Raw genomic sequence first — 23,798 nt, 5'->3', positions numbered from 1 at the left:
CCAAATTATTAGAACACCTATTCAATTAATTAAAACACCAAATAATTAGGCGTTTAATCAATTAATTAAACATCTAATTAATTAAATAAAATTAAAACACCAAATTTAAACACCTAAAAAATAGCGGACATTACAATGGATGAAGAGATGGAACCTTGTATAACCAGAATTTAAAATAGATAATATAGAAGAAAATAAAATGGGCAAAATTTACCAAGAAAGAAAGGAACTACCGGCACCATAGAATGATCCCCAAAAGGCTAAAGTGACACTTTACGCTTGCAAGGGGGAGTCCTACTGCATCAGAATAAAACATTTTATCATATTCTGGATCAAACCACCTTGTTTTTCTTTTTTTCTGAGTATTTTGACCCGTTGACCCATGGATCTGAGGACATAAGTTTCTGGCTCGTTTTTTGACCCTCTCTTCTTTTTTCCTAATAAAATTTCTTAAGTTCCATTGCCCCTCCAACACTCACTGAGACTTCCATCTTAATCCCCGTAAACAATTTTTGAGTTATTGCAGAAATACTTTTTTGATAGCCTGGGTACATAGTGTCTTTTGACTTCCCTAGCTGCTTTTCATTGAAAACAAACCGTACTTAGGCTGATAGCAAAAATATTTTGATTTGGATCAGACCAAAAAATATCTTATCATAGAAAACGCAATAGCGCTGCCTAAGTAAAGAGCGATTTGGCCAAAAGTTTTTTTTTTTTTGGTTTTTTGGTTTAGACCGGAGCATTGGTCTAATATTGTAATTACAGAAATTACAACAAATAGCTGAGTCAAACTCAAAACGAGCATAAATTCACATGAGTAGGGTTGATAACCCCTAAGCGTTCTCGAGACCATAACACAATTTGCGCTTTACTGATAACAAAATACGTTTGAAATGTTTTCATCTTTTTTACTTTCATAAATCAAAAATTATCAAAACCTTAACGAAGAAATATGTCAATTTACGTCAATTAACGAAGTATATGTCAATTAACAAAGTATATGTAATATGACATCCACGGTCATTTGTTTGTTTGTTTTTTTCAGTAAAGCGCAAATTGTGTTCTGGTCTTTAGAAGGTATGAGGGTTATCAGCCCTACTTAAGCTAATTTTTGCTCGTTTTGATTTTGACTTGGCTATCTGTTGTGATTTCCGTTCATTTTGAGTCTGATTTATATATTGGTTGGGATTTGTGGTAGTATCTTGCTTAGAATATTATTTAACTTTATTTTTGATCATTCTTAGCTTAAGAGAACTCTTTACTTTTCGTTTAAAAACTTGTCTTGTGGAAAAAGTTTTTTCAATTGATTTATTTAAAAAGTTGATGTCATGTAACATATTTTAATATGCCTGATTATGCGGGTCGTTTCATGAGTATATGTTTGGATAACTATGAGAAATCCTGTCCTAGAAAACAATCCTTAAGAGTTTTAAGCCGATCTGATGGACAAGATCAAACAAGCCCCACTTTTTCTACAAAAACCTTACTATCGACAATTGGTAATTTACATAGTTTAGAGCCTTTGCCCCTGGGGTTGCAGGGCATATTGACTCAAAGGGTGCAATTCATAGATTTTTCGACATAATTTCCTTATCAAAAATTTTTATACAATGACATGGCGGGGATCATAGGTCGGCTGTGATAATTAAAATGGTGACACCCGCCATTTTAGCAACTTTTCAGGGGAGCCAAAAAATGAAAAAAGTTTATCAGCTATGGCTGCTCTGAAGGATGAGGCTAATGGAGATACAAGGAACAAGTTTTAGACCATCTTTTTATGTTCTTTTCAGTGTTATAAATTAAATTAAAGTATTCCAACCAAATTCAAAATTATTCTGTTTTATGGCGTATGTCTTTTTTCTCCTTGACAAAAATAAAGGAGAAAAATCCCAGGTCCCCATGGTATAGCTCCAAAAGATAATCCTCTTCAGTCATTCTGAATTGCAACAAGACCTGATAAAAAAAAAAGAGACACACACCACTTAGTGGCGTATGTCTCTTTTTATCTTTGTAAAGGTAAGAAATATGAAAATTCTGACTGCACTATTCGATTCTTCATGCTAAGTTTACCCACGACCCATACATAACTCATTTTCGACCAAAATGGCATACGTCGCACTTTTAATTATCATAGCCAATTTGCCTGAGGGCACTGCACTAAAAATTAAAAAAAGGGTTTTTAAAAAGTCAAGTCAAAATAATTTGCGATGTAAATGTACTTTGAAAATAGCGATTTTCATTCAGATCATGAAATAAAAGAATTCCAAAATATCTGCATTGGAGAGATGGGTGTCTTCCCATGGGCCCTACTTGGAGAACTTAAGTTATACAGATTTAAACCCTTGTGTAATTCTGATTTCAAGTAGGTACACAATTACCACCATTCTATTAAATTATAATGTATTACATGTGTTATTTGCATCATGGGAAATCCTCACCCCCAGGGCTACATGGGTCTTTTCACCATAGAGGCACATTCCATGGAGCTTTGGAATTGCTAGGCTAAATTTGATGAATTAAAAAGGGTAGTTGTATCTACACAAAGATAGTTGAAACACTGAGTCTTAAAGTCGGGTAGGTAATGAGACACCCCCCTACATATATGCCAATGTCGGACCTGATCTATGTCCATTAAACGAGGTTTTTTTTTACATAAATCCTATAATTTATTTGGTGTTTTGTTGTTTATGGTTCTGTTGTCAACGCTGTTCATTCGGGTGCTTCAAAAATATGGAAAAAAATGATATCCTTCTGGTATTCTATGTCACGCTTAAATAACCAACTCTGATATCTGGTCTGAAATGCCAAAATCCAAACGGAAAATTGCGCCACTAACTCCAAACATCTATTTTGGAATATGTAACTAATGACAGGTATTGTTGGAAAACCTGCCGTTTACTATCTTGTTTTCCACACGCTTCTATTTTTCTATCTTTTCCCTTCGTCCTTTTTTTCTACACGTTGTGTCAATCTTCGTCTTTAATTTTACGCACATAATACTCAATAAACTTCGTTGATTAGGCAAACGGGATAAAGACGATGCTATGAACTTTTCGAAATTAGTCATTATTTTAAAGGAGAAATAAAGTTGCTTAAAGTTATAAAACTGTTCAAAAGGCTACTATTAACTTTTAATCGCTATTTTTAGTAAACTGATCAAAGTAACTTGAAGTAGGCTAAAGGAGCAATCTCGTCCCCACTCTCTCTCTCCCTCTCTTTCTTTTCTGCGCTCCTTTCTCCTTCTCTCCAATTCCCTGTCTTGCACTATACATTTTCCCTTACAAACTTAAATATTTCTATATAAGAGTACACCAGAATAAAAATTACAAGACAATGAACAAAATATAACATCACAAAAATAGCATTAATCAAATAGTTCGTGGTAACGAACTGTGAGTAAGGAGCGACCCGGCTCAATGGTAACCACAACTCTAAAAAACGGAATTTTGATACAAATAGATACATCAAAAGAATCAGATTTTAATTCTGATTTCAAATATATAAGTTTCATCAAGTTCAATTTTACCTAGCAAAATTTACGCGCCTGAGAAAACTTGGCTGACTTTCAAAAAAAGGGGGAAACACCCCCTAAAAGTTATAGAACTTTAATGAAAATCACGCCATAAAATTCAGCGTATAAGAGAACCCTGCTGTATAGGTTTAAAGCACCTATCAGCAAAAATGTGGAATTTTCTATTTTTCCGCAAAAGAAAGATCACGGATGCGTGTTTTTTTTATGTAACCGACGTAACCGACGAAAAGAGCAGGGAAAAGAAACTGAAAAATTTCTACAAAGAAGGGTTGATAATGAAAAAAAGGAGATCAATAAAAAAAGGAGGATAATGAAAGGAGATCAATATTAAGATAGAGCCCGACACATGTAAATGTAACAATAATGTACTTTCCTGGTTTGGAGAGGCTAGATTTGGATCTTCTGATAACCAGGAGTTCATCAGCACAGGCTCCATATGATTAAATAATGGATTAACGAAAGTAAGTCGGAAGGATATTCAAAGTATTGTAGAAATTAATAATTGAAAAATAGCAAGTGACAGAAGTCTATGTAGAACTCCTTTTCAAAAAGGAATACGCTTATCAGAAAATTAGCCATCAACTTAATTTTTTAAACATGACCATGTAAACCAATATTTTAATTCAATGTAAGCCCAAGCCCAGGGGAATAGCTTTTGATGGGGGAGGGAGGGGGCAAATGCCCCCTCCAGACCCAAGTTCCCCCCCCATAGCGGAATTTAGTTTTGCAAAAAAATCTTGTCAAAAATAAGATAAGCCTGCATAATTTAAGCATCCAGAGAAACAGGTCAGTTTTATTTAGTATATCTTTGCCTTTATGATAAGATTGGCTCCAACTTTGCCCCTTTCCCCAGGATTTTGACAAAATTACGCCACTGTCCAAAACTCAAGCTGATTCTCAGAAAAGGTAGTTCCAGAGGGTAGCTGGGGAAGAAGAACATATTTTAACGTTTTACAAATACTACAAGAACATTGTAGCAGCAATAGCTGCATACCTAGTAAAGAGACAAGCCACAGGCCATAGTAATCGAAACTTTTAAAACGTACGTTGAGAAAAACCCTATTTAATGAGAAGAATTTCCAATTCAAAGTTAATTCTGACACAATGGCTATAATATAGGTATCCTGTTAAGGAACAAATTGCGAAAAGTTTATTGTAAAAAAAAATTTCAAGAATTATTGAAAAAGCTTGAAACCCCTCGAAAACGGCGGTGGATCGAAATGAAAGTTGCACCAGGGGATTTGCCATGGTAAGAATCATCACCAGACGTTTTAAGCACTCCATTTGGAGTCTCTCTGTGTCCTTGTTTCTACCAAAGCTTGCAATGGTTCCAGAAATACCACTTTTTAGTGCCGTTTTCCTGACGTTCTGCCGCTGAGAAACATAACATGGGCACGATTAAAATTTCCTTTGTTACGGAAGGTTTATGATCATCCTTTTTGTATAAGCCTCTTCCCAGCCCCATTAGTTAGTGAACATTTAAACATACTTTTCAAAAACAAACTACTTAATACAAAGAAGCATTTGATTTTGACTCATGAATAACAGTTGTTACTTTGGGGTATAGACGAGGTGCCATTTAAATCTCCATGGTTGAAAACGCTTAACCGGATACTTTCAATCCGCTAGCTAATAACTCACTGCCGCACCAACCGACCTGAGCCCAACACAGCTACGCACGTTCCTCCTCCACTCCCATCTATTCAATGCCTCCCTGCTTACACCCTCATTGGGAGTTTCAGTTTCACTTAAATTTTTTCTTACGGCCTCTTAAATCTTACTGTTTGAAATTTGGCAAAACAGATGGGTAACCAAAACAATCTGTAGACAAATTCTCTGGAAAACATCTAATAAATCCTTCCAATTCTTAGCACCCCTTCAATCCGTCCGATTGAAATAATAATTTTACTGTGATATGGAAATCTATCCATCTTGGATATCTACAACAGTTTTTTTTTTCTAGGCAACATCTGTGTAATTAAAGATAACTGAATTCTAACTAACTTGGGAAATATCTGGAAACTTCATACCCAGTCAGTTTAATATTTACTTGGGACTTTATTACATTTTCGCCAGAAATATCCCTTTTTCTAGTGAAATTATCTTCCAATGGCTGGGTCAATATGCAATATATATAGTCTGAACCAGTAGCAAGAAATAAACGCAGAAATACGCTTGTTGATTTGCAATATTTAATTTTGACTGGGGACACTTTTTGACAAAATACCCGTACTTGTCGATCATCAGGCACGTGTACATCTCGTTTTTAAGGAGGTAATATTTCTGAAGATGGAGCTAAATTTGAAAAATCAGAGGAAAAGGCGAGTTATATAATTTCGGAGACCACACTGCCTTTCCATGACGATAAATAAAAGTTCAAAAAGGGATAAAATCCTTTTAATAGACAGTGATTGATAGAAATTCACAAAAATACTAGATATTTCGGTCACATATACAGTGACCGTCATCAGTAGTAAAACTAAAATAAAACAATATAAAACAAAAGTTATTTTACTAAATCAACTAACACTACATATTGTTAGAATCTCTAATTCTTTTCAATGCAAAGGCGGTAGATATTGACCTTCTTGGATTCGGCTCATTAGCGTTCAATGATATAACATTTGAACAAAGGTTAACTACATTGGGTGAATTGAACTTTACTCTGTCAGATTTTAATAAATTATCATAGATAGAGTCCAGCCCATATTCACCTGCATCCCGATTCAAAGCAATATTCTTGAATAAGATTTTCTTTATTTCCAGAATTTCACGAAAATTTTGCTTTAAACCCCGATCCCTAGAAATCAAAGAGACATTCTCGAACAAAATAAAATGGTCTGGAAAATTAAAAATATGTTCTGAAACGGCTGAAGTGAAATCTTCAGACTTAGAATCTTGCTTTAAAGCCGAAGAAATAGAATCTTTGTGTTGTAATAATCTCATTACTAAATTCTGGTTAGTACATCCCACATATGAGCTTCCGCAAGTACATGGGATCTGATAGACCCAACTTTGTTGCCCACATGAAGTTAGATCCTTCCAAGAATTTAGAAAACTACCCAAAGTATTATTACTCTTTAAAGCTACCTTTAGACAATTGCTTTGTAAAATTCATCTAAGTTTTTCACTTAGCCCGGGTACATATGGTAAGGAACAAAAAACATCGTTCTCCCGAGTTGTCTCCAAGACTTCCTTGGAAATCTCTAGGTACATTTTTCCTCTTTTGAAAAATGTCTGGTTAATTAACAAGTCTGAATACATATTACTTATTAGTATTTTCTTTAGAAAAGACAACTCCTCCTCAACAAATTTTGGAGAGCAAATACTAAAGATCCAATCAGTTAAAAAAATGATAAAACAAATTTTTACTTGGCGAACGTGACCGGAACTGTAAGAAAAAAATCTATTGTTATTTGTCGGTTTTCTGTAAATTTTAAAATCCAGACTATTTTGATTTTTCAAAAGAAGAACATCAGGGAAAGGAAGTTTCCCATTCTCTTCCAATTCAACAGTAAACTTTAAATCCCCACCCAAACAATTAAGATGTTCCAAAAATCCTTTTAATTCCTTCTCCCCATAATCCCATACTGAAATAACATCATCCATATACCGGCCCCAGAAATTTTGTTTTAAAAAATATGAATCTAACGCAATTGTTTCAATATTCTCCACAAAAATATTAGCCAATAAAGGGGATAAAGGGGCCCCCATAGGTAAACCATTTATTTGTTCGAAATACTCCCCTCTGAATTGAAAAAAATAAGAGAACTTATTGCACAACCTCACTAAATACATAATTACAGAAACTTCCAAATCTTTTTTGCCACTAATCAAATCCAAATTTCTTAAGAGCTTTCCTTCTAGAAGAGTTTCGGCTGCTTCTACATCAATATTTGTGTACATTGATACAATGTCGAAGCTTGAAAGCAAAGAATTCGAAGAAATTTCTACTTTTTTCAGTTTTTCAACCAAAGTCGAAGAATTCTTAATATACGAAATTTATGTAGACAAAAGTGGTTTACAGATTGACCCTAACCATTTGCTCAAAACACTTGTTGGTGACCTTGTACTTGACACAATTGGTCGTAATTGTAGGTTAGGCTTATGAATTTTGGGAAGTCCATATAATTTAGGGCACAAGGAACTGCGTGGCAGGCATTTGTAATAGAGTTGAGGTGTAATTTTTCCTTCATCCTTTAAGCACTTCAATCCTTTCTTAAACTTATTTGTAAAAGAGTCTGTTGGATTATACGATAGCTTCTTGTATGTTTTTTCATCATTTAGTAAACTTCTTAATTTTGATTCGTAGTCCTCAGTATTCATCACAACTAAAGTGTTACTCTTATCTGCTTTTGTAATGGTAATTGAACCATCCTTTTTCACATTTTTAAGAATTCTTATGTCTTTGATGGTCGTACTAGGAAAATTCGGTTTCAATACAAAATTAGATAGGGGTTTTTACGGTAGAAGCTCTTACTAAGCTAACATCTTTTATTAGATTTGCGTTTTTATGCAAAGATGTTTCTATTGAAGAGATAATGTCTTCCACGGGGACTTTATCCGGTTTAAAACAAAATTTTGGACCCTTTTCAAGCACTGATTGTTCTTGTACCGTTAAAGTTCTTGATGAAAAATTAACCACACATGGTCCTAGAATTGACGAAGGTATTACCGCATTATTTGTTGATAATATATAAACACTCAGAAAAAACATGCAAATGTTATCAACCAACAGGATTTTCTTCTACGATGTAAGAAGATGAGAATTGTACCACCTTCACTAAAATTCAATTTACATTTGGGCACTTTCAAGGAAGAAAAGTTTGAACGAAGCTTACATTTCAAGGCTTTAAATCACATTATCAAACAGTTCGTGGTAACGAACTGTAAGTAAGGAGCGACCCGGCTCAATGGTAGCCGAAACTCTAGAAAACGGGATTTTGATACCAATAGATATATCAAAAGAATCAGATTTCAATGCTGATTTCAAATATATAAGTTTCATCAAGTTTAGTCCTACCCATTAAAAGTTACGAGCCTGAGAAAATTTGTCTGATTTTCAAAAAAAGGGGGGGGAAAGACCCCCTAAAAGCTATAGAACATCAATGAAAATCACACCATCAGATTCAGCGTATCAGAGAACCCTACTGTAGAGGTCTCAAACTCCTATCTGCAAAAATGTGGAATTTTCCATTTTTTGCCAGAAGAAAGATCACGGATGCGTGTTTATTTGTTTGTTTTTTTTGTTTTTTTTTACCAGGGGTGATCGTATCGACCCAGTGGTCCTAGAATATCGTGGGAGGGCTCATTGGAACGGAAATTAAAAGTTCTAGTGCCCTTTTTAAGTGACCAAAAAAAATGGAGGGCAACTAGGCCCCCTCCCACGCTCATGGGAAACTTCCTTTCCTTGATGTTCTTCTTTTGAAAAATCAAAATAGTCTGGATTTTAAAATTTACAGAAAACCGACAAATAACAATAGATTTTTGTCTTATAGTTCCGGTCGCGTTCGCCAAGTAAAAATTTGTTTTATCATTTCTTTAACTGATTGGATCTTTAGTATTTGCTCTCCAAAATTTGTTGAGGAGGAGTTGTCTTTTCTAAAGAAAATACTAATAAGTAATATGTATCCAGAATGGTTAATTAACCAGACTTTTTCAAAAAGAAGAAAAATGTTTCTAGAGATTTCTAAGGAAGTCTTGGAGACAACTCGGGAGAAGGATGTTTTTTGTTCCTTACCATATGTACCCGGGCTAAGTGAAAAACTTAAAAGATGTTGACAAAGCAATGGTCCAAGGGTAGCTTCAAAGAGTAATACTACTTTTGGTAGTTATCAAAATTCTGGGAATGATCTAACTTGATTGGTGCAACTAAGTGGGGTTTATCAGATCCCTCGTACTTTCGGAAGCTCATGTGTGGGACGTACTAATCAGGATTTGGACATGAGATTATTACAACATAAAGATGCTATTGCTTCGGCTTTAAAGCAAGATTCTAAGTCTGAAGATTTCACTTCAGCCCCTTCAGAACATATTTTTAATTTTCCAGACCATTTTATTTTGTTCGAGAATGTCTCTTTGATTTCTAGGGATCGGGGTTTAAAGCAAAATTTTCGTGAAATTCTGGAAATAAAGAAAATCTTATTCAAGAATATTGCTTTGAATCGGGATACAGGTGAATATGGGCTGGACTCTATCTATGATAATTTATTAAAATCTGACAGAGTAAAGTTCAATTCACCCAATGTAGTTGACCTTTGTCCAAATGTTATATCATTGAACGCTAATGAACCGAATCCAAGAAGGTCAATATCTACCGCCTTTTCATTGAAAAGAATTAGAGATTCTAACAATATGTATTGTTAGTTGATTTAGTAAAATAACTTTTGTTTTATATTGTTTTATTTTAGTTTTACTACTGATGAAGGTCACTGTATATGTGACCGAAATATCTAGTATTTTTGTGAATTTCTATCAATCACTGTCTATTAAAAGGATTTTATCCCTATTTGAACTTTTATTTAGCGAGTTATATGAAAAATATTCGTATAAAATTATAAAGAGAAGATCACAGAATTCTCCGACATCAATTCATCTCATCAACTCAGTATTTATTTATTTATTATTAGCTTAATGCGGGAAACTTTCGCTTGTCGCATATAAATTCAAATATTATAATAACATAGCCATTAAATATGTTCAGTTCAAGTTAAAATCTTTACTGATTCTTTGAGCCAAAAGTGTTGAATTCAAAATTCCAGATAAATTAGCCAATTGGAAATCTGTTTTCCTATGGTAGGTAAAAAAAGATGTTTTTTTTTTAGCGGTTTACTGGTTCATTGGCTTGCATATTTATTTTAAAAACACAGTAAAAAGTATTAAGCGAAGGTCCATAATTTATGAAACTCTGTTTGTGTGAGTTAAATAAACTGGCGAGTTCAAACTTGGGCCTTTTGCATCACACATAAGGGAGAGAAAATGCCGACAAAGCCAGAACGACGGGAAAAACAGGGGCCGGTAGAATGCAAGTATCCTGTTACAGTGCCCCTATGTACTCAAGGTTACCTGTTGGGCAATGAACTTCTTGCCTAATGAGGAGAAACATTTGAATGAATGACCAATAGATATTCCCTCAAATAACCATGACGTTGAGAAAATATGGGTAGGACCACGCTCAACTGAGCAACATTGGTTAGTCCAACTAAGGACAATGAACTGTTGTACATGTGACCTTGACCCAGGACCCTTAGTTCCCCTGGTATTATTATTTTTTACAAACTTTTTTTTACAAATTTTATTACTTCTTACAAACGATGATCCCCCACTCGCAATCTTTCTAATGCGTATTAAACTCCTTCTGGTTTCATGAGTGATTTGCGGGCGGTGATTCCCCGTCCGAACGTGCGTAATCGCTTTGTATTTATAACTGTGATTTTCCCCTCGTGACCCATGTGTCCTCTAGGTTAAGTTGGTGCGGCAACTTAACCTAAAAAAACCTAACTTAAAAGGGTACTATCCCATTACGCGGGTCTCTCGGGTTAATCACTATAGACTAGGCAATGATAAAACCCGTTTTTGACGTCTCAACTGTTATAGAGCAGGCAATGTTAGCAAGATTTTCATTGCGTATTTTTGGGGGGTTTAGAGGGGGAAGGTACCTAGGTTAGGTTAGGTTACGTATTTAATATATGCAGTGCTTTACCCCTACCCACCCCCCAAATGTGCAAATATATATCCCAAATTTGATTCTAAACTATTTTATATTCATCTTATTGTATTTCATTAGCATTAACCAAACTTGACTTTTTAGAGAGGCCCGCATAATGGGAAAGTACCCTTAAAAGCGGTAAACAGCTTAAAAGCGGTTTGGGAGGAGGTGTACGGGCCAGACAGGGCCAGGGGGTCAGAGTAGGGTGAAAAACATGAGACATGAGGACCAGGGGATCGGGGGGGGGAACTGTTATAGTGTGTCTTTTGTTTGTGTTGGGGGGGCGGGGGTAAAGCAGGATTTTTTTAATATCTTTCAAGATTTTGATAATACTAGGCAACATTTTAATAATAACAGGCAGGATTTTGGAAATATCGGGTACGATTTTGTTAATACCATGCAAGATTATGTAATAGCTTGTAAGATTATGATAATACAATATAAGATTTTGATAATACGAAAGAGGATTCTCATAATATCTGACAAGATTTAGTAATACCAGGTAAGATTTTGATAACGCAATGCTAGATACTTGGTAATATCAAACATGATTTTGTTAATACCAGAAATATTTTGGCAATACTTGGCAAGATTTTGATACTATTATGCACGATTTTGATAGCACTATGCTATGTTTTGATAATATCAGACAGGTTTGCTGCTCCTGCCAGTATTCGTCCTGTGGTGATGCCACACCTATTACTAACCCGGCTGCTATAAGCGCACTATATCCAGGGAGTAAGTACCACAATATATAGCCCACGATGTCAGAAGCCCGCAGTCTTACTTTAGAAAACTTTTGTCTGGGGAAGGATATTTCGAATAGTTAAGTAATATTTTCCTTTAACAAAACACTTAGCCGTCTCTCTCTCTCTCTAGACTCTGCTTAGGCAAAATTGATAAAATAATCCTATGTGAACCGGTAAAAAAATATTACCATTTCTTAAGTCAAGATCACACACAAAACTGAAAATAAACTTCTTTTGGCGTGGAAAAGGCAAGAGAAACCACAAGAATCTAGCCGGTCAGAAACATCAAGGAGTAATAGTGCGCCACACCCGTTCCGCATAAGCAATGGCTTACCACATCCCTTTTAGCCCCACTGACTTTAATCGTGAAACCCTGTTTCTGGCTTGGCCAATGAGTCATCACCAGACCGTCTATTTTTAAAGCTAAGCTAATTAGTTAGACTACAAAAATGTACCAAAAGGAAGTATAGAAGGAGGATTACAAGATTTTTGAGGGAAAGTGGGGAAGGGGTGAACCAGACAGTCCGAAAGTGGGAATAAATTTAGCTCACAAATAGGGAATTTATCTGACAATCAGATCCAAGTTGGGTTTTAGTTTTTAGAAATAAGAACATCCAGGTTTAAAATACATCTGATTTTATTAATAGTATTTGATTTTTAAAATAAAGTTAGGTTTTAATTTTCAGAAATAAGAACATCCACGTGTAATATTCGGTTGTATATTCGGTTTATAATAAATTTGATTTTTTTAAAAAGTTGGGTTTTGGAATTCAGAAACAAGAACGTCCACATTTAAAATAGATCTGATTTTATTAATAATATTTGAATTTTTTAATAAAGTTGGGTTTTAATTTTCAGAAATAAGAGCATCCAGGTTTAAAATACTTCTGATTTTATTAATAGTATTTGATTTTTAAAAAAAAGTTGGGTTTTAATTTTCAGAAATAAGAACATCCACATTTAAAATAAATCTGATTTTATTAATAATATTTGATTTTTTTTAATAAAGTTGGGCTTTTAATTGTATTTGATTTTTAAAATAAAGTTGGGGTTTTATTTTCAGAAATAAGAAAATCAACATTGAAAATAAATCTGATTTGATTAATAATATTTGATTTTTTTAATAAATTTTGGTTTTAGTTTTCAGAAATAAGAAAATTCACGTTTAAAACATATCTGATTTGATTAATAATATTGGATTTTTCATTAAAATTGGGTTTTAGTTTACGCAAATAAGAACATCAACATTTAAAATATATCTCATTTTATTAATAATATTTGATTTTGTATTAAGCTTGAAATTTAGTTTTCAAAAATAAGAAACATCCACGTTTAAAATACATCTAATTTTACTATTAATATTTGATTTTTTAATAAAGTTGGGTTTTAATTTTCAGAATTGAGAGCAGCCACATTAAGAATAAACCTGATTTTATTAATAATATTTGACTTTTTAATAAAGTTGAGCTGTAGTTTTCAGAAATAAGAACATCCACGTTTAAAATACATCTGATTTTATTAGAGAGACATGCAGAAAGTTAGGTTCATTTAGGTTCACGTATCGTGGCGCCAAGATAAGTGAACTTAAATGAACCTAACTTTTTGCATGTCTCTCTCACTAGGCCCTTGTGTTTGAGTTGGTGTTCTGCCGTCTATAACTAAAGGCGATAAGAGGGCAGCAGATGAGGTAGTGAAAATGTGTCAGTATCTTTACTTTTTTTACATGTGAATGTAGCTATTCGACTGAAGGTACTCTTTTTTCGGAAATAAGAACATCCACGTTTAGAATACATCTGACTTTATTAATAATATTTGATTTTTAATAAAGTTGGGTTTTATTTTTCAGAAATAAGAACATCCAAGTTTAAATACATCCGATTTTATTAATAATATTTGTTTTTTTTTTAATGAAGTTGGGTTTTAGTCTTCAGAAATAAGAACGTCCACGTTAACATTAAATCTGATTTTATGAATAATATTTGATTTTTTAAAAATAAAGTTGGGTTTTAGTTTTCAGAAATAAGAACATCCCCGTTTAATATTCGGTTTTATATTCGGTTTATAATAATATTCGATTTTTAAAAAAAGTTGGGTTTTGGAATTCAGAAACAAGAACGTCCACGTTTAAAATAAATCTGATTTTATTATTAATATTTGATTTTTAATAAAGTTGGGTTTATTTTCAGCAATAAGAACACCCACATTCAAAATACATCTGATTTTATTATAAGTATTTGATTTTTTTAATAAAGCTATGTCATAGTTTTCGGAAATAAGAGCACCCACGTTTAAAGTACATCAGATTTTTATTAATAATGTTTGATTTTTGAATATAGTTGAGTTTTGGTTTTCAGAAATAAGATCATCCACATTTAAAATACATCTGATTTTATTAATAATATTTGATTTTTAATAAAGTTGAGTGTATTTTCAGAAATAAGAACACCCACGTTTAAGACACATCTAATTTTATTAATAGTATTTGATTTTTAAAATAAAGTTGGGTCTTAATTTTCAGAAATAAGAACATCCAAGTTTAAAATAAATCTAATTTATTAATAATATTTTTTTTAATAAAACTGGGTTTTAGTTTTCAGAAATAAGCATATCCACGTTTAAAATACATCTGAATTTACTATTAATATTTGATTTTTTAATAAATTTAGGTTTTAATTTTCGGAATTAAGAACATCCACGTTTAAAATACATCTGATTTTATTAATAATATTTGACTTTTTAATAAAGTTGAGCTGTAGTTTTCAGAAATAAGAACATCCAAGTTTCAAATAAATCTAATTTATTAATAATATTTTATTTTTTTTAATAAAGTTGGGTTTTAGTTTTCAGAAATATGCATATCCACGTTTAAAATACATCTAATTTTATTAATAATATTTAATTTGTTAATAAAGTTAGGTTTTAGTCTACGCAAATAAGAACATCCACGTTTAAATCACATCTGATTTTATTAATAATATTTGATTTTTTAATAAAATTGGCTTTTTAATTTTCAGAAATAAGAAAATTTACGTTTAAAATATATCTGATTTTATTAATAATATTTGATTTTGTTTAATAGAGTTGGGTTTTAGTTTTCGGAAATACAAACATCCACGTCTAAAATATATCTGATTTTATTAATAATATTTTTTTAAAATAAAGTTGGGTTTTCGTTTTCAGAAATTTAGCTCAAACTTTTAGCCCCATCAACTTTAATCGTGAAACCCTTTTTCGTGGTTGGCCTATGAGTCATCATCAGACCGTCTATTTTTAAAGCTAAGCTAATTAGTGAGCCTGAAAAAATGTACTAAAAGGAAGTATAAAAGCAGGATTCCAAAATATTTGAGGGAAAGTGGGGGTGGGGTGAACCAGACAGACTCAAAGTTGGGCTGAATTTAGCTAAGAAATAGGGCATTTATCTGATAATCAGGGCCAAGGGCCCTAACAATGTGAAACCCTTGCCCCAAGGGCTCTTAGGGAGAGTTTATGTCGTCCCTAGAGATACATTTGTTGGACTTTTAAGCTATTTTGAGAAAAATGGCGATTTAGGAATTTTGATCCCTTGTATTCGGCTTTACGAGGGCCACTTATAAATAGAGAAGGAGAGATGAAGGGAGAGCTGGTTGCCATTCAATTACTTCTGACACTAAGAAAGAGCAGTAAAATTCACTTACTTTCGACCCTAAGGAAGGGCACTAAACTCTTAAATGTCTAATAGTTTGTAGTTAAGCCAATTCGAAAATATTTTTTCAATGGCTTAAACATCATAATACCAAACCACTTTTCCTGAAAAAAATCTGAAAAACGCTAAAGCCATACAAATATATTTTTTTACTCATAGTTCCGTCTTCGTTGGACTTCTCCATCATATTCATTGTATTATTGATTCGCGTTGTTGACACATTTTGACTAAAAATTAAGAGTTTGGACTTGGACTTGTTTTCACTTTACATGTTGGTTTCAATTGAAAAAAAGATAGAATAAAAGCTAGAATTCTTCTGAAATTTTAACTATTTACAACAAGTAACATAATCCTGATTCAGTTTTGCTAGATCTCTGATTTAAAGATTTAAAACAGATTTAAGTCTAAATACAGACAAAAATCTCTACTGATCAAAAGGTGTGATGAAGTGTTTGTTTCATAAAACTTGAGGGCGTGCACAGAAAATCAGCCTTGAATTCGAGGGTTATCTCTCTTGAATTCGTTTTAAACTTCGGTCCACAAAATATAGCTAAGAAAATGTGTTGTACGATACATGGTTAGTTTCTCTTTTTGAGGTTTGTGGTTTAGATGTTAGCGTCACCTATCAACTCACTTCGTCACTCAAAAAGTCATCCGAAACATATTTTGATGAGTTTTCATTGTGGTAGCAAAGCCGTGCCATTAAAACTTTGCTTAATGCACTTACAACTAAACACTATTTTGTAGCAACCACCTTTATGCTATATGGATTACCCTAGGTACCAGCAGTCACCGAAACTATGGTACCAATTCTTCCGTAATGACTATGGTTACGTAATCCACTTTACCATTTCACTGCAAATTTGACAAAATTGTGTAAAAAGAATTTATTGGAAACTGCGGGCAAGCTACCAGTAAATATCTTAGACAATATTGGTAAAATTGCGAAAATTTTGTAAGATTCTGGATCTGCCCCTTCTAAGAATTTATCAGAACTGTTGTGTAGAAAGTCTACTATAATCTATCAGCAAACTTGCAGTAAAACCTAAGACAGTTTCAGTAGAATATTCAAAAATTTTGGTATATTACTTAAGCCACAACTTCTTGGACTCTTTTGGAATTTTATGATTCAGGAACTCTGCCAAAACCTATTTGAAAATTTTTAATAAGAACCTTAAGAAATTTTTATAAAATATGGGGAAATTTCAGAAAGCTTATGAAGCCCCTCCCCATTAATAAAGAATCAAAACAGGTCCTGTATTCTGCTTAAGGCATTTGCACACATGTAAGGGCTTTCACTGAAAAAAAAGTTTCAAATTACACCTAATGCTTTTTTTAGTATTTGAAGAGCACCTTTTTAAGTTCAATTTTTCTAATCTATGAAGCACCACCTAATCAGATACTTCAATTTGCACTGACGCAACAAGAAATTACATACCACCATTTGATATATTGCATCCACTATGTTGTACATTTCTGCTCTTGTTATGTAACCGTCGTTATCTACATCATAAAGTTTGAAAGCCCCTGCAATATATTAAGAGTTTTTAGTTAGTAATGAAACTTATTAAATTTTAGAAGCAATTTAGGAAGACCAAATTGAAAATTTTAAAGTAAAACAGTTTTTCATCCTATGCTCAACCCACACCACAATCATGCCTATCAATAAAAAAAAAACAAAATCAGAATGAAATGGGTTTTCTGTGACTTTGACGTTGTAAGTAGTATTGGTACAAAATAAGGTAGCGGGGTGTCTCCCCATATAGCTATAATATAAGGTAGCGGGGTGTCTCCCCATATAGCTATAACGATTAGTAGCGGTGTGTCTCCCCATATAGCTATAATATAAGGTAGCGGGGTGTCCCCCCATATAGCTACAATGCTTACAAGCAGACAGGTAGCCAATGAAGCTATAATATAAGGTAGCAGAGTGTATCCCATCATACAAGCAGACAGTGCAATGATCGGATTCAACTACCATGAAAAATTCGTGCTGATCTCTGTTCAAAGTGCGTGATGTTTCTGTTAAAAGTCGTGCGTGTTTTTCATGGTAGTGATTCGTTTCCTTTGTATGAAGTTGTGAAATTCTTTCTGTAATTTAATTTGTTAGGTGTGGTTGACTTATGTTTAACCTTGAACACGGATATAAAAACTCTGACAATTTGTTATTTTATCAGTTCAGAATTGGCATTTGAAATATAATGATGTATTCAAATAAAAGGAATATTGACGAAAGCTACAATCAAGAAGTAAGTTATTCTTTTATATTCTTAGTGGGTAAAGAAATTAATTCTACTAAAATTTATACAGACCCTATTATAGTTGACAGATTGTTAATTATTTTTTTGAACCTGGATCTCCAGAGGTCGGTAAAGAGCAGTATCAAAACATGAAAAAAAGTGTGTAAACGCCGCATTTAAATGGTTTGCGAGCTTAGTACATGAGGTAAATCATACCTATTTTTTATTCCGGCCCAAAATTCCTCACATTCGTTCCCCACCGGCCCAAAGAGCCACAATCGTCCACCCCCCTCCCTCCAACCCCCTGCCTCCAACTCCCGCCCCCCTCCAACTCCCCCCCAAGTCTTTTTTTTACTTTTTTTTAACTTTTTTTTAACTTTTTTTTTACATCTCTTAGAATGTCATGAAACACACTTAAAACAGAAAAATTTCATATTTGATATTTTACAACTTCAAAATGGGAATGATATAGATATGTGTGTCGCAACTTTTACTATTAGAAAAATAATGTTTGTAGTGACCAATTTTTTTTTTGACTTTTTCAACTTTTTTTAAACTTTTTTTTTAACCTTTTTTTTCATCTCTTAGAATGTCATGAAACACACTTAAAACATAAGAAATTCAAATTTAATATTTTCCAACTTCAAAATGGGAATGATATAGATGTGTGTTGCGACTTTTACTATTAGAAAAATAATATTTGTAGTGACCAATTTTTTTTTCTGAGTTTTTTTTTCATTTTATTTCTGACAATTTTTTTTTTCTTACAATTTTTTTTAACTTTTTTTTCTGAGTTTTTTTTTAACTTTTTTTTCAACTTTTTTTTTACATATCTAAATCATATCAGAAAAATAGAATGACACTTTTAATTTAAATTTTAAGAACTTATTCTTGTGCATACTATTGATAAGGACTGATGGTTCTCTTTCAAGATTTTTTTCATGAAAAACAAACTTTTTTTCAGGATTTTCCAGAGCTCCCCTACCAATTAAGAAGATAAGAAGGGGTGAAGCGACTCCAGTGGTCAGTTCAAACAGACCGACGGTTATACAACATGGTTGTAGGTCGAATCCATTACTACAATCAACATTAACCGTAAACCGCCCAATAGCCAACTATCCAGCTATCACATCCAGCATCCACAGCAATATGCCACAACCATCCGGACCCATCATACACCAGCCAACTGTCAACTGGTCAATTCCCACATCCAACACTCACAACAAGATGACACAACCATCCGGACCCATCATACACCAGCCAACTGTCATCTTGTCAACTGCCACACTCAACATGCAAACCATACTCCCATTCCATGAAGCTGATGTACTCATGGAACCAGTCACCTCTCTCCATGATTACGTACGAAAATTTGTATCTTCTATCTCTCTCTCTCTCTTATCTCTGTATATATCTATCTCAGTGTGCGGGTTACACACACACACACACACACACACACACACACACACACACACACACACACACACACACACACACACACACACACACACACACACACACACACACACACACACACACACACACACACACACACACACACACACACACACACACACACACACACACACACACACACACACACACACACACACACACACACACACACACACACACACACACACACACACACACACACACACACACACACACACACACACACACACACACACACACACACACACACACACACACACACACACACACACACACACACACACACACACACACACACACACACACACACACACACACACACACACACACACACACACACACACACACACACACACACACACACACACACACACACACACACACACACACACACACACACACACACACACACACACACACACACACACACACACACACACACACACACACACACACACACACACACACACACACACACACACACACACACACACACACACACACACACACACACACACACACACACACACACACACACACACACACACACACACACACACACACACACACACACACACACACACACACACACACACACACACACACACACACACACACACACACACACACACACACACACACACACACACACACACACACACACACACACACACACACACACACACACACACACACACACACACACACACACACACACACACACACACACACACACACACACACACACACACACACACACACACACACACACACACACACACACACACACACACACACACACACACACACACACACACACACACCACACACACACACACACACACACACACACACACACACACACACACACACACACACACACACACACACACACACACACAGACAATTTAAATATTCTTTTTCTGGTAAAAGAAAAAATAACTTCACATTCATTTTTTAGATAAATGTACAGGAACTCTCACCAGCAACAAACCTAAGGAACAATAATCTATTTGATAACAAGGTGATACCATTATTATCACCACCATTACAACTCGAAGATGATTTCCATGTCGAGTCAGAGGAATGGATTGAACAGTTGTTAATCGATGATTTTGGTGATGATAGTTGTAGTGTGGTTCCTCCGAATATAGGAGATAGTTACATTAATGTACCAAGTACATCTACAGGGGGTATGGATCAACCAGCTACCCTCGAATGGTCTGATCGTCTCAATCCTGATACACTCGAGTGTTTGTTGAGTGAGTTGGGGAATTCGACACCACGTAACATCCTAATCATTGAACAAATTGGTGGAGGACATGAAATCCCTGTAACGCCCTCTGTCATGTCCGATTTTAATTTAGTTGACTCTGTCTTGCACAATTTGTATGTTTATAGGGCTGAGTTTGAGGATCCATTTAATTCACTAACATCAGGTAGGATCATAACGGATCCGGTAGACATAGTACACTCCTACGTGGGCTAGATTCGAGCCCTTCTTGAAAGAGTGATTCGGGAGGGTGGTGGGAGGGATGGGATTGAGGCTGCCATCGCACAAAAAATAATTTATTTCAATGAAAAGGCGGATGAGTTGTATGAGCGTTATTTACGTACTGAAATGCTATCACTTCATCCGGACCTGAATAATTTTTAGGGTGTTTTTATGAAATGGGTTGATAATATAGTAACAAAATTGGATAATTTTACTGAGGTGGGTAGTGGGTCGGTGGTTTTATTTATTGGGAGTTTGGATATTAATGGTGGTAAATTTAAAAAGAATTTTATTTTAAGGGGAGGCCGCCGGAGTGGGGCGGTGGGGGCAAAATATAAGGAAGATTTAAAGGGGTGTAAAGGTGTACAACGCTTCAATTTTGATACAGGGCTTCAATGATTCAAATATGCATTTCTTGTGGCAGATCACAAGCCTCTGTAAAAGGAAGCTTGTAAGACACTGTTGGACATTTATGCAGTTAATGGGAGTCCAAATTTCCCTAAAGTAGATTTTAATTGTTTAAATGATCAATATCCAGTAACACTTAATGGGATAACTGTTTTTGAGAGGGCTAATGCACATTTAAAAATTGGTGTTACTGTGCTACAATATGAAACAGAATTTGAGGGGGGTGACCGCAAAAAGGGGGTTATATTTCCAGTGAGGGCTCCGTCCGTTGAATCAGTGGAACATTGGGTTTGGCTTCTTTACAAGCCAGCCAGTGATCCCGATTCAATTGGACATTTTTTCAATACTAAAAATAAGTCTGGTTCTGGGGGAGGGTAAAAAGGGGAGGTGGGAATGTTTCTATTGTCAATAATGCCTTTCTAGATTCCGGTCAGAAATTATGTTAAACAATCATATGAAGCATTGCAAGCGTCACGGATGTCAATCTGTGCAAACGGTTAGCGGTGACAGAGCCATCTTGCAATTTAAGAACTTTCAAAATTCACTCCAACAGAGCGATAAGGTGGCCTTAGACTGCGAAGCCGCTCTCATAGATGTGTATGATCCATTGAATTCAAATCTTGTTAAAAAAAACGTGAGGTCATAGCATTCTCTTATGCTCACGCACAAAGAGACTCGTGTAATTCCATATAATTGGTAGAGATAGTTGAGAGATTGGGTGGTGAGGATTGTATGATCTCAGCCATGATAGCACTCATTAAAACAGCAAATAAATCGATATCACGGCTGCGAAATACATCCTATCCAATGACTCTATCACCAGAGGACGAGTTGGCCTTTAAAACTGAAGAAATATGTTGGGTTCGTAAGGGGGAATTTTTTAGGGTAATGGGAAAGAGGGAAAGGGGGTAAAGGGATGGTCCGCGACCACGATCATTTGGGCAACCCGATTGTATCGGGATTGAGCAATTTTCGTGGAGTGGCCCATCAATCATGTAATTTAAACGTTAGTCAACAATTGTTTCTACCTGGCTATATACACAATTCCAGCTATAACCTGAAATTTATTTTACCGGCATTGGCACGATTGCAACGAGTCGAAGTTGTAGATGGCGCATGGGTAGATGGTTCTTTTTAATATAATATCATACCCAAATCGTCTGAAAAGCTGCTGCTCTTAGAATTCATATGACAAATAATAGATAACAATAAATTTTGCATTAAAAAGATCCGTTTTTTAGACTCCTTTAGCTTCTTCCCCAAATGCCTAAGACAACTCATTGAAGTACAGAAAAGTGACGATTTTAATAGTTTCCCCTCCTTAGGTTACACTTCCTTAAACAGCACTTTTCAGACGGTCAAATGTATGATTTATTAACGTGTAAGGGCAAATATCCGTATGACTACTACAACTCCACCGCGAGGATTTCTGAGGAACAATTGCCGTCCATCACCTCATTCTACGATTCACTTTACGATTGTCAATGCACCAAGTCGACTATGACTTTGCCAAGAGGGTTTGGGCTAAGGGAGGGTGTAAAAACGGGTGGGGTTATTGTAGGTTTTACCTGGCAAGTGATGTATTGACGTTGCTGGATATTGTGTGTAAGAACACGGATAAAATCTATGAGGAATTTGGGTTGGATTTAGGTTATTATTTTTCCACTCCTCATTTGGTGATGGTTTTAATTCTTAAAATCAGTAGAGAGGAAACAGGCTTGATCACCGACGTGGATCAGCATCTATTTGTAGAGAGATCAATGAGGGGAGGGTATGTTTTCATGGAGATCGTATCCTTGAAACTGATCCAACTGGACAAGACACCGGTGTAAAGTCGGATGCAGTTTTCTTAGAAATGAACTCCCTCTATCGGTTGGCAATGTCTCACTGCTCTTTGCCGTGTGGAAATTATAAATGGCTTAACGATACTCGTGCTTCAGATTTCCCCAACATTGCCAATGTTGAGGAGAATGGACCGCGGGGATGGTTTTTTTGAAATCGATGGTGAAATACCCGTGGAGCATCATGACTCGGTGAAGGATTCTGTTTTCCCGTGCATAAACAGAGCGGTGACTAGGGACTCTTTGAGTCCATACAAAATTTCGAACGTAGAGCATGGTGATTTACACTGGACACCTTCAAAACTAAAACTTATCGCTAACCTTCATCCGAAAGAGAATATCGTTGTAAATCACGTTCTTTTGCGGTAGATGGTAGCCAACGGTTTCAACGTCACAAGAGTACATAGAGCCCTCCAATTTGACCAGAAACCCTATTTGAAAACGTTTATTGACACTTTTGTCGGTAAACATTCCGAAGCGAAAACAAAGGTTGAAAAGGAAATGTTTAAACTCATTTTGAACTAAGCCTTCGGTAAGATGTGTGAGAGTGTACGTAATTGAAGTCGTTGTGACTGGCCCAAAAGAACGTGCTCGAATCGTTGCCGATCCATACTTCACATCATTCACCACCATAGACTCGAATATGGTCCTCTTGAATAGAAAAAAAGAAATGTAATTCTAAATAAAA

The 23,798-nt window shown here is 34.9% G+C and overlaps 1 protein-coding gene across 1 annotated transcript in view; it reads right to left on the bottom strand.

Moving 5' to 3' along the window:
- The window catches only part of LOC148941418 (frequenin-1-like), a 229,205-nt gene that overhangs the window by 3,590 nt on the left and 201,817 nt on the right, over window positions 1-23,798 (bottom strand). Inside the window, exon 6 of the mRNA XM_089104684.1 lies at window positions 17,110-17,198. Within this exon, the coding sequence (XP_088960810.1) occupies window positions 17,110-17,198 (89 nt within the window). The remainder of the gene's footprint in view (window positions 1-17,109; window positions 17,199-23,798) is intronic.

Source organism: Artemia sp. Qi Xiang Cuo, chromosome 18 (assembly GCF_049724085.1).
Source record: "Artemia sp. Qi Xiang Cuo chromosome 18, ASM4972408v1, whole genome shotgun sequence".
NCBI lineage: Eukaryota > Metazoa > Arthropoda > Branchiopoda > Anostraca > Artemiidae > Artemia > Artemia sp. Qi Xiang Cuo.
This window is presented reverse-complemented; position numbering and strand designations above follow the sequence as displayed.